A 17,434-nucleotide genomic window follows, 5' to 3' on the forward strand; every position below is an offset into this window, starting at 1 on the left:
AGCCTTTTCCTTTGGATCATTGCACTATGGAGCGTCACTGAACAGTGTTACCCTTGGAAACTGTAGGGGGTGTGCGCTTGTTTTCAGGGATTCCCTAACTACCTTTCATATTTCCTCCTATTGTGCCTCACTTGTTGCATATTTTCCTACCATCTGCTTTCCTGAGATTTGACTGCCATTGTGCTGCTGCCTTCTGTAAACTTACAGAGACGCAATGTGGCTGCTCTTGCAGGACAAACAATGATTGTTGCTAAGTGAATGGCTGTTTGTTGGATTAGGCTCTGAAATGTTTGCACTGGGCACTGTACCTTTACATCCAGGGAGGCCTTTCAGTAGAAATCAGGGCCTGTAGCCCTTGTGGCCTTGTAGCCCATATACATCTATCCCTCCTAGTTCCTAGTTTGGTTTGTTCTTATTTTTATTATGTATTTTGTGGCTTGTACATTGTAATGCTGTGTTGTGAACCGCCTTGAAATCTACAGATGTAGGGCAGAATAATAAAAAGGATGATGATGATGTCTTAAGGTTTGCCAGAATCTTTAGTCTCTTTCTACATCAAGCTAGCAAACAACCACCGGCTCATTGGTTTCCTTTCCAGGCTTGTCAATAAAACCTGGGTCTTGATACATGACTTAATCCCATGAGCCTCAGTGAGCTATTATCTGCTTCTTGCCTGTAGTCCTTTTTCCTGTGATGAGTATGGCAGAAAAGTACGGCTGGGAAAGGAAAGTGGCTTCTGTCTACTGCTGCATCAAAAGTGCTCTCCTGCTTTGAGTGTCATATCTTCTTTTTTATTGTCCTCAACATTCTCTTGGCTGTTTCTCCTTGATCAGTGCAGGATTCAGGCAGTCATGATTTCTACATAGTAGGTGATTTAATCGCCTCAGTTTTTGATTCATCAGTTGCCTGGATATGGTGGGGGTGCGGGGAGGACTCTTATGATCTGTCATAGGTTCTGTTTCCCTTTCAGGATAAGCTGCCCAAAAGCCATGAGATTTTGAGAGTGTGCTCCTAGCACTGGGTTCTTGAGACAGAATCGGGGTTCCTTTGATGTAATTCCAACTCCACAGTCAGCTCAAGCAGGAAGACACTTAGCTGTGTAAGGGGCAGCCATCATTTAACATTGATACCAAGATCTCTTTCTCGGGTGTGTCTCAGAATTCCATGTTTTCCATAGCAATTGTGGATCAGTCATATCTGTGGCAGGGCATGCTCTTGATCTGGTATTTTATCCAGGATACGAAGATGATCAGGATTGATTGGCAGCTTTGTGTGGCTCCTTTATTATGGACAGATCTTTATGTGGCAGGACTTACAGAGAATCTAAAACTGTGTAGGCATGGGGGAATCTATTAAGATAGTCCATTGCCAGGTGGATCCCGGTGGTTTCCTGAAAGGTCTTGGGGTTTTCCTACTGCAAGCTAGAAGCTAGGCAAATCCTTGCCCTATTAAGAGCTTGTGTAATGAAGTGACAGGAATGATGACTAGAACAAAGATGCTAAGCTAGACCAGACCTGACCAATCAATCAATCAATCAATCAATCACAGATGAGATCTGATCTTAGACCCTACTGCATAGCAGTGATTGTGGTGAAGGTACTTCTTCCCAGTTGTTGCATCTGCCATGTGGTGGAGCTGTCCTAAGTGACTACAAGTGGCATGTTTTAAAGACAAAAATGTCCTTCAGATGTCAGACACACTCTAGGGACTTTCTCTTCATATATTGTCATGTCCCCCATTTTGGTTTACATAGGCAAAGATGCCTGTGCCGGTTTACAATTCACATGATTATAGTTATATAGCCTGACCTCTAAAAAGTGGAACTTATCCCCCACAGAGGTATGTGTGGCGTCCATGCCACTTATTTTTTGAGTAGACCTTAAAAACCCATCTTTTTCAGAATCCTTTCTCCTAAACAACACCTATTCTCTTGTGTAGCTAATGCTCCCATTGCTAGTTTTAGGCTGAAATTGTAAGCCACTTTGGGTCAGCTATATTCCAAAAGATAATAATAATTATAATTATAATTATTATTTATTATTTATACCCCGCCCATCTGGGGTATAAATTTACAACAGAAAATTGAAATAAAATAATCTATTAAACATTGAAAGCCTCTCTAAATGGAAGGTGGCTGCTTATAAATAAACAAACCTTCATGTAATAGAGAATTAAATGTAAAGGATATGTCCTATTAAAAGTCAGGCTTTCATGGTGAAATATGCTTCATGAGGCAAACAATTTAAACTAATTATTTTTTGTTAGCTGGGCAAAATGTCTTAATTGGAGCTAAGTAGCAGTGAAGGGAAGATAATTGCTATCCTTCCTAAAAATGCTTCTGAAGCAGCATCTTGATCTTTAGCTGGCAAATACGCAAGTGAGTGGTACACACAGACATTTTTGGTTAGCTGAGGTGGAATATTTGATATAATTTCAGTGTACAAAGCATATCTATTTTCAGGAAGTTGCATTTTATTGTAGTGTTGTAATCCTTTTTATAGGGGCTTAAACCAAGTTATGGTTCAGGTGCCAAAGCTTTTTATGAATCCTTTCGGAAAACATTAGCTCCCTTAATACTTCACAAATATGAATGATCACATTAGTAACGAGACAAACGTAAGTGTAGAGTTTAAGATATGCTATAGTTGTAGGTGGAACTGAATTTTATAATCCAGAATGTAGTTTTTCCCCTTGCTGTATAACTGAGAAGAGCATTTCACTATTTTCCTGTTCACAAATCATAACCACAAGGAAGAGTTATTCACCACTTAGGAATGAATGTCCATCTGTTAGTTATTATCTCTGCAGCACTGCAGCCCCTCAAAACTAGTACTTGAAAGGATTCTTAAGTGCTGTGGACATCTCCTCTGTGTTCTAACTCCCCCTCCCAAAATGGGGTTAAACCTTCTGCATTATTAGTAGCAGTAGTACTGAAATTCATTTATATTTTGAGTTTTGGCAGTAATATTTCTGTTAAGGAATGCTCCAATAAAATGGGATGGTGCCCATAGCTGCTTCAGGAAGTACTTCCATTTTTCATTGTATGCTGATGTCAGCATGTTTCGTGGGGGATTTCAAAGCCTGTGTTAAAAGAGTTTTTTTTCCCTCTCAAGAAGTAAAATACATTGTTTCAGTGAAGATGCTTCAATGGAGCAGTCATGCTTTATCATAGGAGAGTAGACTCAACGGGATTTTCATTTTTATCTTTAATCGCAGACTACAAAAATGCCGTTATTAAAACGAAAGGCTGTGCAAATGACATGCAGGAAGGACTGATCTTAGCAGGGAATTTCCTGCTGTCTGAGCTGGCAGGGATGACTGAGTTCACCACTAAGATAATAGCTGGAGGCTCCATGGGAGAGGTATACATTTATGATGGAGGGTTCTGTAGAATGCAGCAGTTTTCAGAAGGATTAGTTGGCTGCCTTTTTGGCCTTCTTGCAAGCCAGTAGGCTCTTTCGGAGCTTAGGCGGCTTCTGGTCAGTCATAATGGACAAAATTAAAGCATTAAAATGCAGGCGCAAAGTTCTTGCCAGTATTCTCTCTCTTCAGTATTCTCTCTCTTCAGCATCATCGTTTTTCTTGGGGCACAACAAGTAAATCCATTCCATCATGTTGCACTCATGATACTTGTTCAGACGCTGTTTGAAATCCTTTAATATGGTAGTCGTTACAGGGCAATTCTAGAAAATGCAGTCTTTTTACACACACACACAAATTGCAGGTGTGTACATCGTGATCTTATTTGTATGTCACTTTTCCATGCTAGAACCATGCTCGAAAAGAGTGGCTCACAGCAACGCACAGAATAAATGCAACATTTCATGATGATGCTTTAATAGTTACAAAGCAGAACACAAAGTCATGCGAATATCACTAAGGGCAAACAAATATCTCATGTTAATAAACACTGAAATAATGCCTAACAATAAAGTCCAAAACGTCCAAATAACAGCAAAAACGATACCACCAACCCCAGTTGGCAGGAATGCTGGGCAGGGGGGAGCTTGCCCTTGATGATTCCAGCAGACTGTCCCCTGTATCAAGGCACTAGAGCCTCATATTCCTTACAATGGTAAAAAGGTAAAGGGACCCCTGACCATTATGTCCAGTCGTGACCGACTCTGGAGTTGTGGCGTTATTGCGTTATCGGCCAAAGGAGCCGGCGTACAGCTTCCAGGTCATGTGGCCAGCATGACAAAGCCGCTTCTAGCGAACCAGAGCAGCACACGGAAACGCCGTTTACCTTCCCACTGTAGCAGTACCTATTTATCTATTTATCTTACAATGGTATTACTGCTTAATTGGGAGGGTGGCACTGTGGTCTAAACCACTGAGCCTCTTGGGCTTGCCGATCAGAAGGACGGCGGTTCAAATCTGCATGATGGGGTGAGCTCCCGCTGCTCTTTCCCAGCTCCTGCCAACCTAGCAGTTTGAAAACACACCAGTGCAAGTAGATAAATAGGTACTCCTGCGGCAAGACGGTAAATGGCGTTTCTGTGTGTTCTGGTTTCCGTCACAGTGTTCCGTTGCGCCTGAAGCAGTTTAGTCATGCTGGCCACATGACGCAAAAAGCTGTCTGTGGACAAACACCGGCTCCCTCAGCCTGAAAGTGAGATGAGCATCGCAACCCCGTAGTCGCCTTTGACTGGACTTAACCGTCCAATGGTCTTTTACATTATTATTATTACTACTACTACTTATCATTAGACTTGTTACCTAAAGGTCTCCAGGCAATTTATACCCATTTTAAAACATACAACAGCCACACAAGCAGAACAGCATCATCTCAGTCCATCAGTGGCACAGGGGGAAAGGGTAGCGTTCACCTGGTGCTAAAATGATGTCACCAAAGGTACCGGGTGGACCACAAATTTCACTAAAAGACAAGTTCCTGAACGTGTCACTAATGAGACCACGGCCTCTGACTTGTGAGAAATCGATCTATCTTAAAACCTCCCACCCTCAAGGATAAAATTCAAGAATGCCAATTACAATTGTGCCCTCTTAGTCGAAAGCCCTGATGGACCACAGACCAAGAGCCCATTTTGACCAGCACAGATGCCTGTCGGAAGCCCACAAGCAATGACAGGAGCACAACTGCCTTCTCCCGCTGTTCTCCCCCAGTGACTGCCATTGAGAGGTGTGTTGCCTCTGATTCTGGAGCCAGTATTAAGCATTAACAGTAACCACTGGTGGGTTAGGCTGAGAGAGTGCAACTTGTTCCAAGGACATGTCCAAAAGTGGTCTTAAGGTTGGGTGGGTGGGTGGGATTTGTTCCTTGAAATACATACTTTGGGTGAGGGAACAAGTTTGTTTTCTCCTGCTCTGGGGGGTAGGGCTTGAGCCAATGGCTTCAAGTTACAAGAAAGGAGATTCTGACTAAACATACGGGGGGGGGATTCTGACAGTAAGAGGTGTTGGACAGTCTTCCATGGAAGGTTGTGGGCTCTCCTTCCTTGGAGTTTTTTAAGCAGAGGTTGGATGGCCATCTGTCATGGATGCTTTAGCTGAGATTCCTGCATTGCAGGGGGTTGGTATAGATGGCCCTTGGGTCCCTCCCAACTCTACAATTCTATGAGTCTTTTTGTTTTTGTTTATTGCTGGTTTTATATGCGGTTTGTTTATGGGTTTTTTTAATATTAACTTGCTTTGTGCAAAAATGTGATCGACAAAAGCAATAAAAATAATATTAATGGTAAAATATTGGTCTAACATTGTCATTTACTTTGAAACACTTAATATTTGCAACAGTTTTTTGGGGGAGGGGTGTTTGAAGTGCAGCGAAATGTGTTGATAGATTTTATAAATGGGACACTTTTAAATTTATGAATGCAAAACAAATCAAAGCTGTATTTGAGAGAGAACAGAATACAGTTAGCAGTTTGTTTGTTTTATGGGGAGAGGGAAGCCAAGAAGGTAAAAGCAAAATAAAATAGTAAGTTCCAGAGATTTAGTTAGCTCCCTACAGGAAAAACTATTCTCTTAAGATTCTTTTGCTCTTCGTACTGCACCAAAGTCTTGGCTATTTGCCAAAAGCTGTCACTGTCTGTCAACCAATAAAGTTTACTTAAAGCTATGCCTTGGTGATCTAACACTTGAATAATTTACTATCATAAAATAGTTTAAAGTACAAATGTTTTATGCTATGCCAAGCTGGACGCTAAAGATGTTTTGTCTAAAACATGAGATAATGGAAAGTGTATTGTGGCATGTGAATGACTTTAGCCTTTTGGTGGTAAATGTTTGCTTAACCAGAAAAGAATGTGTTGAGACTCTTGCCAATAGAAAGGTATTGCCACATTTTGCATTAAAGTACTGTAAATAAATCAGTAAATATGGTTCTGTTCATGTGTTAATCCACAACTTATGAATGCATTCATTGAATAACAAATGCAATATACTGTTATCCTTTTTAAAAGGTTTCAGAAAGAGCTGGTCATAATTACTCTGGGTTGAAAGAAACATGAAACCAAATATTTTTATGATGATTGAAGTTGGATTTGAGGGACATAACCATTGCTTAAAGTTCTTTCTTCCAGAACCAGGAAAAGCAAGTTGCAAATTTTTAACATCTTGACTTTTAAAAATCTGACTCCTGATACAGTGTTATGCAATAAGAAGTGAGGTATACCAGTAATATCAATTTAAAATATTGTGGTAACTGGTAAGGAATTCTACAATAGATAATACAGTTAGTTGGTGGAAGTCAAGGCTAGGCAACATACTGGGAATCTATTTCAGGCAAATACTTTATATCTTAACTTTTTATTCACTGGATTTAGTAGATTGGTGGTAATTGAGAAATTACAGCCCACTTTGCTTTTTTGTAGTAATTGCTCAGATAGTATCTGAAGAAGTGTGCATGCACACGAAAGCTCATACCAAAAGCTCATACCAAAATAAAAACTTAGTTGGTCTTTAAGGTGCTACTGAAGGAATTTTTTTATTTTGCTCAGATTGTTGTTGTTTAGTCGTTTAGTCGTGTCCGACTCTTCGTGACCCCATGGACCATAGCACGCCAGGCACTCCTGTCTTGCACTGCCTCCCGCAGTTTGGTTTTTGGCTTTTAATGCATCCTCCCAAGAAGGAGAAAGTCTCCCTTATATGGAATTGGCTGGCTGATCCAAATCACATGGATGAGCCAGAACACACAAATAAAATGAGGTTTTCTTTCGGGAGTTTAGTTTGGAGCTGCTGGTGTGAGTAGCTGTGGATTATACTATGAAGTTATGGCATTTTAAATTCTATTTCCACAAACAAATACTGTAGTTCTTAATTTCATCAACTAGATTTCTGGTTTTGTTTCGCTACATAATTGTGCCGTTCTGTGACTTTCAAAGTTTTGCACATGTATATTGATATAATTTTATCCTACCTTTGCCATCTAACTACGATAGTTCTTAATGTTGTGAACACTAAAGTCAGATAGAAGATACCCTAATTACTGGATTTTATTTTATTTTTTGGAAAAGGAAGCATTTATATATCTCCCTCAAATGATTGAGCTACTTGTAAACATGTGTTCCCGACCTTTTTGAGCCCAGGACACATTTCTTCACAGAAGAAAAACCAGATCACGCAAAATACCTGCATCCCACTAAAACAAATAAAATGGACGGAGAAGGCAGCACTCCCCAAAACTGGTAACATCCCCCCCCAGTTTTTTTTAAAATAGAAAATGGGAGAGCCTTGGTGGGCAGCAAAGGAGGGTATACGGGTGCCATGGCTGGAAAGCTGCAAATTTATATAGGCGGCAACAATTTCGCACAGAGAATCTGGTCCCTGTGCACGTCAGTGCAGTGTGCATTACTGCCCCCTGTTATTCCCCACCTCCATTATACCCCCATTTTTCCAGGTCCAAAAGGACCCTCACGTTGCTCGGACATGCCTAGAATGGTCATATTATTTATTGAGTTTAATCAAGTCACTCTTGTTACTAGAGGAATACGAAAACGAAAGAATCATAAAAGGGTTGCAAGTGATATATATCCACATCACTTGCAAAACCAAAGTTTGATACATGCCTGCAGCCCAAGTTATATTGAAGAGCCTAAAAATGAACCATTTTTTCTGTTTGTGTCTCGAGGCAGAGGCCAACAACCCAGCAGAGAACTGCACATTGGTACGGAATGTTGAGCTGTGGGCATGCAATTGCTGCTTCAAATACTAGAATGAGCTTTGGGGGATTTCCAGTGGCAGCCTGGGAATGTGCCTCCATGTATACAGCACAGCATACAAACTGAATTACGTGTGTGTGTGTGTGTTTGTGTGTGTATATATATATATATATCTATAAACAGTGGTTTCGGTTGACTGACTCAACAGGTTATGAAATGTTTGTTTTACTTCCAGGAAGCTGAAATTTGGTTCACATCTATCCCAGAGTACACTGATAGCCTCCCTTTCAGATTTTTATTTTCTAACTCTGTCCCTTAAAATGGTGGAGCTAATCCTAAATGGCCATGGTACTTCAGCACTATCAAGAGAAGGGAAGTCTGAAGTGGGAGGTTTTTATGACGTAATCAACAAAACGAGACCTGGAATTACTTATATAGGTTCTTATTCCAGCACAAACTACGGCGGTAGCCACACTTTGGCCACAATGTTGGATTGCAGAACTGCCCTTTCCTTTCTTGGATTTGACGAGTGCAGAGCGCAGCACGGCGTGGGTGCCATAGTGAAGCCAATCCAGCACCTCTGTGCTTCTTACATCGCCCCCCTTGGTAAATGGCAGCAGTGATTCCCGTCAGCAAAACAGGTGTGCAACACCGCCTTTGCAGCCCTACTGCCGCTACTGGATTTGGAGGAGGGGAGATTTGTCGCGATGCCTGTGAATAAGTTTGATTTGCTAACGCTTTCAAATATCTGCTTGCCGATAAACCTTTGCAATTACTTTTTCAAAGGTACGAAGAACTGGATGCCAGCAAAGGCCTTCGAGACAATTTGAAAGGGAAGGTTGTCATAGAATACCCAACTTTGCATATTGTTTTGAAGAAATTCCAGACGGATATGGTGATTCTTGGCCAGGGTAAGAAACTATACATTACAATGCAATAACATTTTATGCAAACAAGAATTAAGGCTCTTTATCCTGTTAAAACCAGGAATGAGCATCAGCTTGTAAATAATAAAGCATTTTGCCCTGTTGCAATTATGTTAATAATAATGATAATGATAATGATTATTATTATTATTATTATTATTATTATTATTATTATTATTATTTATACCCCACCCATCTGGCTGGGTTTCCCCAGCCACTCTGGGCGGCTTCTAACAGAAAAATAAAATAAAATAATCTATTAAACATTAAAAGCCTCCCTAAACAGGGCTGCCTTCAGGTGTCTTCTAAAAATCTGGTAGCTGTTTTTCTCTTTGACATCTGATGGGAGGGCATTCCATAGGGCAGGCACCACTACCAAGAAGGCCCTCTGCCTGGTTCCCTGCAACTTGGCTTCTCGCAACAAGGGAACCACCAGAATATATATATTATCCGTGTATATGCTGATCCCTTCTAGTTAGGTTTCAAGTCATTTAATCACTGTAATACCATTAGCATTTTATGTACCAGTTTATGATAATGTAAAATATACCTGTTGTTGTTGTTTAGTCATTTAGTCGTGTCCGACTCTTCGTGACCCCATGGACCATAGCACGCCAGGCACTCCTGTCTTGCACTGCCTCCTGCAGTTTGGTCAAACTCATGTTTGTAGCTTCGAGAACATTGATCCCCTTCATGGATCAATGCCTTGTCATGGCGAAGGGGCTTGAATAACTCAGAGAAGCTATGAGCTATGCCATACAGGGCCACCCAAGATGGACAGGTCATAGTGGAGAGTTTTGACTAAACGTGATTCACCTGGAGAAGGAACTGGCAAGCCACTCCAGTATCCCTGCCAAGAAAACTCCATGGACAAAATATACCTAAAATGCGTCAAAAGCATAGTTCCGGGTTTTTGAGCCATCACATTTGATAGGGTAGACAAACACATACCTGTTATATGAATAACCTTCCAGACAATTTTGCAGCATAGCATTTGTTAACATCTGCAGCTGATTTGTTTTACCAGATCAAATGCCTGCTTGGTAGCTGGAAGTTTGAAGGCACCAGGCAATGCTTGAATATCTCTTACAAATTATGGTTGGTTACATAACTGAGAAAAGTTTGCTTCCTCTACTGTGAAACCTTCAAAATACCTTGGAACAGAATTATTCCATTTCTTTTTCCTGGTCATATCCTATATTCCAGAGTCAGTATGCTAGGAAGAAATAATATTTTAATATTCTGCCACATAAATATGTTAATGTTTCTATTGGACATGATGGCTATATGCTACTTCCAGGCTCAGAGGAAGCATGGTCCAGATATCAGTTGCTAAGGCATAAAAGGGCTATTTCATGCATACACAGCTTGTGGATTTCCCTTAGCATCTGGTTGGCCACTGTGAGAAACAGGATTCTGAACTAGATGGGTCTTAGGTCTCATCTAGCAAGGCTCTCTTACATTCTTATGACAAATAAGGCATCCGCTAGATCTGAACATGCCGAAGTGATTTCGAGTTTTATAGCCTATACATTTGGCCGATATTTCTGGGTAGAGTGGATGCAAAAGAAAAAATAACGAATGCATCTCAAAGTGCTATCCGGTTATCAAGTGCAGCTTTAAAGAACCCAGTGGCATCTGGGTGGCCGGCTGTTTTGCAGCCAGACATATATTAGTAATTGGCACAGAAATGTTGCTTGGAGTCCAAATTGAATCAAGAATCGAAGGGTGACATGAAAAGTACCAAAAAGTTGTTGTTGTTGGGGGGGAGCTCTACACAACCTTACCTCTCTGGTTGCTGCAGTAACTTTCCAGTGTGCATAGCAACATATTTTCCTGCCATAGACTGACTCCATGTTATACCAAGATACCACACAGAAAAGGCAGTGTTTTGTGCTACCTGCAGACTCCCTTCCTCCTTTGGAAGGAATTTTGCTACGTTTTCAGGAGTTGAGGGTGCTGCACTTAATGGAAGATGAGCTTTTAAATGCAGCTGGAACGATGTTTAATCCCTTGCATTGTATTTTAGTTGTATATTGTGGTATTTTAGCGTAGCTCTTTTCTGTGCGGCAGTTTTTTGTTCCGATATTGGTTGTTTTTGCAGTTTTTAGTTCATGATTTTTAATTGTGTTATAAATTTAATTGTGTTATAAATACAAATAATAATTAACAAATAACAAAGATCAAACACTTCAGGGTAGGTTTCAGTGGTAAATGGCTACAGTGTTGCACTGGCAGTGCTGAGCAGGCACAGTAACGGCATACATCTTAAAAAGGGAAGATGCCATTGTTGTCTTCTGGAATAAGTTTGGGGCTACGGAAGCTTTTCTGATATTCTGCTTCACTTGCTTATGTTTCTGTGTATACATATGTCTTGTATATATAACCAGAGTACAAGGTGGTTTACATCAAAATAACCTTTTCCAAAAAGCTTGCTCTATAAGTATGTTCAGTAGCTTGAACAAAAAATAATAATCTAGCTGCTAATAGCATAATGTGGATCACACTTTTCCATTTGTAGAACATGTGAGCACTAGCTAATCTGAATGGGAAACTGAACCTTACAAAAGCTTCTAGCTAAGAAGCTGCTGTGAATTGTGCCCGATTGGCTGTTTCTTATCAAGCTTTTGCATTCCCATGGTATTTTAGTTGCCACCTATATAGAATTTTTCTATTTTATTTTACATAGATAGATAGTCAGTAGTAATGTGGATATAAGTGCAGGTCACAACCAAACACTTCTAGAATTGAAATATCGGAATGTTTTTTCTTATGAGACCCAAAAACTTTGAAAACATTCATGAGCCTATTGAAACAGCAGATTCTTTCTGTTCTGGTCACCTTGGAAACATATTACAGTGGGCCTTGCAATGAGATCACCAAAATTCTGGATTTATATTCTTGTCTTTGAATAAGATTGATATTTCATTAGTCACGTTTGTAACTGAGCAATATGTTAGAAAGTATGTGTTTTTCGCTGCTTAAATTGACAAAGGACACAGCCTGAATTTATATATGCATACACAATAAAATCCAGTATTCCCCTTAAAAAGAAGGCAGTGTTCTGCGATGAAAGTGTAATAGAAAAAGGGCCCTAGCCTTCAAATTAAAAGTAATTTTAAATCAGATTGTTTATGCTGCTTTATGGGGTTAGTATGGTTGGTCTTGTTTAAAGAAAGTACAGGTGTTCGCCTTTCTGTCTGCAAGCATAGTCACGGCTAGAATTACTAAAGGATTACAGAAGTTATTACAAGACTTAGGGACAAAAACATTTCTTTCTATCTCAGTACTCAGTACATATCTGGCATATAGATGTTAATTGATTATACACTAGATTTAATGTAGACAAAATGTGACCTCAGCCGTTTCTGGGTGAAGTGCTTTTATTTTCTTGTCTAGATTCCATTGAAGCTATACAGGTGCACACTTGATCCCAGTGTTACCCCTGCTGACCATCTGCTCAGCATTTCATGACTACATAGCAATTCCCCATTAACTCCATCCTAGTAATATTTCTCTAATAAGAAGCCTTTAGCCTCATATGTGCAAAAAGGCACATTGGCATTAAGCAATGTTAGTTAAATGAAAACACCCATAAGAAAGATTATGCGTATTTCCTTTGCAAACATGCAGTGTGTGTGTGTGTGTGTGTGTGTGTGTGTGTGTGTGTGTGTTGACCTCATCTAAGGAGGAGTTGGTAGGGCTGTGGCAGGAGAATTGGGGTGAACTGGAGGGTGGGAGAGGGAGGGGGAGGCTGACAAAAGGAAATGATGACATTAGTCAGTCCTGGGACTCTGGGCAGCTTGAATCTGTAACATCTTCACTTTGGCTCAGACTTGCAAACGCTATGTTGAAATGTTGAACTATACAAAAAGGCAGCATGTATGTGTCATGTCTTAGTTTCGTTGAAAGGGTTCCAACATGAAACAAGACCAATTCTCAGTAGTGCTCTGTGTAAATCAGAAGTTTTAACGAAATGCCAAATTCTGTTCTGCCTGACATTACAAATGATGGCTGTCATGTTGAGTCTTTCCACCTAGTGATACATCACCACACCCTGTATTCCGCGAATCCAGTTTTGCTTTATAAATACAGTTTCTTATGAGAGCCAGTATGCTGAGAGTGCCAGACTAGGATTGGGAACACCCGGGTTCAGCTTTAAAGCTTACCGAGTGACCTTGACCCAGTCGCTATCTCTTAGCCTCAGATAGATAGATAAATCTTTGTTACGATCACCGTCCAGCACAGTCATTTACATTACATCATTAATGTTTAAAATATATATTTTTTAAAAACTTTTAAAAGTAAACCAAAATAACTTATCTAAAAGGGATCAATCAACCGTTGATCCTTATTTTTATATTGATTTGCGCTATAAATTAGGATGGAATCTGTCTGGCTCTATTCAGGAGTTAATTTAAGTACTTCCTGTGTAGGCGCACTGAATTTTGATAGCATTTGCACAGAATCTTGCCACCGTAGTGGTGACCTTTGGATTAGAGTCTGAAAGGAGCCATTTAATTTGCACTTCTTCAGATCATCCAGGTAACTCGTAAAATATCTTTAGGGTAGATTCGTTTCGGAGGTCTCTAAAAGGAGCAACAAAAAAATACATGGGCGGTGGTCTCTATTTCTCCAGAACTGCACGGACAGAGTCTTGTCTTCTTGGGGAACTTGTCTAAACTTCCCATATAGAACCGCTGATGGCAGTATATGAAACCTGGCCAGAGTAAATGCCCTTCTGTGTGATGGTATCTCTAAGTGGGTTAGATAATCAGCTGGAAGCGACAGATCTCTTCGGTCTTCCAATATAGGGAAAGATGGAGCTTTATTTAAATCATTCTGCCTCTCAGTGTCAATTATTCTCTGTTTGACTATATTTTTGGCTATATTGTAATTACAGGAGATGAGGTGGGTTTGTTGAAGGCCTATAATTTGTAACTTATTTTCAATGGCTCTAATCCATGGTGAACGATAGTTTTCTTTCAGTATCAACGGGACCAGGCCCTGAGGATTGTGATGTAATTTCAGCCATAGATTGCACACTTGTATCCAGATTTTTGCCTCCACCCGTATCATACCTGTTTCTAACCGTAAGGTGCCATTTGACACACAGGGAGCTGTTTGGAGAGCCGCTCTAATAAACTTTGACTGGACTGTTTCTAATTGGATTAAACTTGGGATAGGGGCATGTAGTTGAGCCCCATAGAGTAGTTGAGCCTGTGCCTTCGCCTCATAAAGCTTTAATGCTGCTGGAATGTAATGGGCGCCTTTTGTTCTTAGAAATCTTATAATAGCAAGAGCGGTTTTGTTAGCTTCTGTTGTTACATTAGTTATATGGGCTTTTGTTAAACCATTATCATGGAACACTACTCCTAAATACTTTAAACTACAGTATGAACTTGTTCAATCCTTCGACCATTTATAGTCCATGTTCGAATTTTGGGACGTTTTGCGAAGGACATTATTTTGGTCTTTTGATAGTTAATCATAAGGAGGTTCTCTTGACAATATCCCGCCAAAGAGCGAAGTGCCCATCGTAATCCAACAGGGGTCCTAGACAGTATCAGGGCATCATCCGCATATAATAGTATAGATATTTTATTGTTTGCCAATTGGGGTGGATGGAACTCTAATTTCGATTGTTTTGATACGACATCATTGATGAAGTAATTAAATAATAGAGGGGCTAATACACGTCCCTGTTTAACTCCCCGCATGGTAGGCACTGGACTCGTAAGGTGGTCCTGCTGCAAGCAACGTACCATGTGTTTGGTATTCGAATATAGCAATCAAATAAGCTGTAATAAACAAGGATCAATTGTGGAGGCTTTCAATTTTTCCCAAAGCTTGGATCATGAAATGGAATCGAAGGCGGTTTTAAGATCTATAAAGGCCGTATATATGCTGGCTTTATTCCTTGAAGGAAAGGCTAGATAATAGATAGTATTGTCCATCAGTTATATAGAAAGAATTACATCCTTTTGTCCTACAAAAGAAATGTTTAATGAAATAGAAAAGAAACTCACTCAGGAAAATTCCCTCTTAGTGGTCTTCCTGGCCAACGAATTGCTAGAAGCACTCACTTGAAGCTGCATCCAGGGTCTCCGACAGCACATCAAGAAGGAACATTTTTATTATATTTTCATATTGTGATTTGAATTGTTGTGAGCCACCTTGTGCATTAGAAAGGAAGTTATACATTTTTTTTAAAAAAAGAAAAAAGTATGCAGTTTTTGTGGTAGATGTGAGGCAACAGTCACAGGCAATCCCGTTTTAAAGAAGGTAACTCTCTGAGCACCACTTGGAAGCTATCCTCATTGGAATTAGGGGCAAGAAAAAAAGCCTGACTCCTCTGTCTAAGGAGAAGGACAAGAAATCAGCCAAGCAATCTTTCACCCTTACAAAGCCCTCCTACACTTCCAAACCTCCTCAGAGATTGCAAGCCTATGTAGAGCCTGCACCTCCAGAACTATAAGCCCAGGTCTGGTCAATAAACACAATACTCAGGCAAGAAGTCCAACACCACATGGCAGTCTTTCTTGGATTCTGTTTAGGGATTGGTTTAGGAGTAACTCCATGAACAATTGGTAGAACGTCCACCTATTAATGATGAACATCTATACCCCTTTTAAATGTGTGTGTTTTTTGGGGGGGGAGGTTTATTGGTTTGTGGGATTTTTTTGTTCTTGTTTTTTTATTGTGTATTTTGTAGTTTTATACTGAGTTTTTATATTGTGAACCACCCTTGAGACCTACAGATGAAGGGCAGTATACAATTTATAAATGAATGAATGATTGATAGTTACTTTGCAAGTAACTATGTACTGTGGAAATGTGCATTTATTATTCATTTATTCCACCTCTTTTTATATCACTTAATCACCAAAGTTTGTAAGTGGTATAAATAAAAATACAAAAAAAATAGTAGATAAGAATCAATTTAAATTGAAGAGAATAATAGGAAACATTTGTGGAGTGTGCCAAACCGGGGCTGGGGTTAGCTTAGTAAATATATAAATATTGTATTTTTTCCCCTTCTCTCCTTTAGATGCCAGTAAATCCAATCAGGAAAACGCGTCTGAGGAAGAAGGGGAAATCCATGATAGCTCCTGACAAAGCAAAATCGGATGTGGAGTTGAAGCAACTTGCTTTGCACCTGACTTGTTGAACATATATTCAGCAAATTAGTTTTGAGCATTGCTTTTTATTAATAGTATCCAAAACCTATGGCTATTAAAAAGCACTGCAATCTGTTAATGTATGTTCTACATTATGTTCTAATCTATGTTTATAGATTAAGGTGCCTAGCTCTAGCTTTCTTTTGTGAAAATCACTGATGTAACAATTACAATTTTACAGGACTCTGTTGCCAATCTTTGTACGCTTGGCTGTTTTTCCCACTTATTGAAGTGGAAAGCTATAAATACTTTTAATAAAGCACCTAACTCTCCTTTCATCAGTACAAATATCTGGGTGTGGTAAAGAACATGAAACAGAAGCAACCAACTCATAAAAGAAACAAGTATTTGTTGGAATAAATCCCTGCTTTAATATATTGGTCTGGATTGCACATAACATTAAGCCAAGCAACAGCTTGGGGTGAGTTTGTGGGCTCCTAGAGAAATTGCAGCCACTTGCTCCTTCCCAGTTGTTCTGCTGCTACGCTGTGCTTAGACATCATTAGGCTTAACATGTCATCCAAATCTGGGCTTCCAGTTTAGCTCTTTCCAAACCAATCATGAGCTGCACCCAAGGTTTGGTCTATGTTCTACGGCTCATGGTTTGTCAAGGAGAGCTAAACCACAAACTTGGGTTTGGATAACATACTGAGGCTTAGTGCAGTACATCAGCAGAATGGCCAGGGAGAAGCAAAGCTTCTCTGATCATCTTGAGCATGCATGCTCACGTGCTCATTCTAAGCCAGTCTTTTTGTGATGCACAAACCAGACCATTGTTAGAAAGAATTGTGTGAGGTTCAGCCCAAGGCACATCTCAGTAAAAGAATTTCAGGTAGCTTGGCATGGCAAGGCCACTGAGCCCTTGGAAAGTGGCTGTCAATCCATGTAGAAGTCACAGAACTAGATGGACTAGTTCTGAACTAGAGTGCAGGCAAGGTAAATATTAAGGAGAGATTAGTGTTGAAGTTCCCTTAGTGAGTTTATTGAAAACAAGAAAATGAGAGAAAGCCAGGACATCCAGGACTCAGCTACATTTGCAAAGAAAAAACACTTTATATGCATTGTTTATGCATTCTAACACTATGACACAAGATGGTGCTATGGAGTTCCATTTTTGCTAACCCGATTTCTCATACAAAGTTCGCAACCCATTTAACTTAAATGCTTCTTCGATGGGTCTAGATCCAGCCCTACTCTAACATACTAT

At 39.9% G+C, this 17,434-nt stretch overlaps 1 protein-coding gene across 1 annotated transcript in view; it reads left to right on the plus strand.

The window, feature by feature from the left end:
• Positions 1 to 16,499, plus strand: part of ZNHIT6 (zinc finger HIT-type containing 6) — a 40,438-nt gene extending 23,939 nt beyond the window's left edge. The window contains exons 9-10 of the mRNA XM_035123685.3: positions 8,907 to 9,031; positions 16,098 to 16,499. Coding sequence (XP_034979576.1) covers positions 8,907 to 9,031; positions 16,098 to 16,162 — 190 coding nt within the window. The 3' untranslated portion in view covers positions 16,163 to 16,499. The remainder of the gene's footprint in view (positions 1 to 8,906; positions 9,032 to 16,097) is intronic.
• The last annotated feature ends 935 nt before the right edge of the window (positions 16,500 to 17,434 follow it).

This window comes from Zootoca vivipara, chromosome 7 (genome assembly GCF_965207765.1).
Source record: "Zootoca vivipara chromosome 7, rZooViv2.hap1.1, whole genome shotgun sequence".
NCBI classification, from domain to species: domain Eukaryota; kingdom Metazoa; phylum Chordata; class Lepidosauria; order Squamata; family Lacertidae; genus Zootoca; species Zootoca vivipara.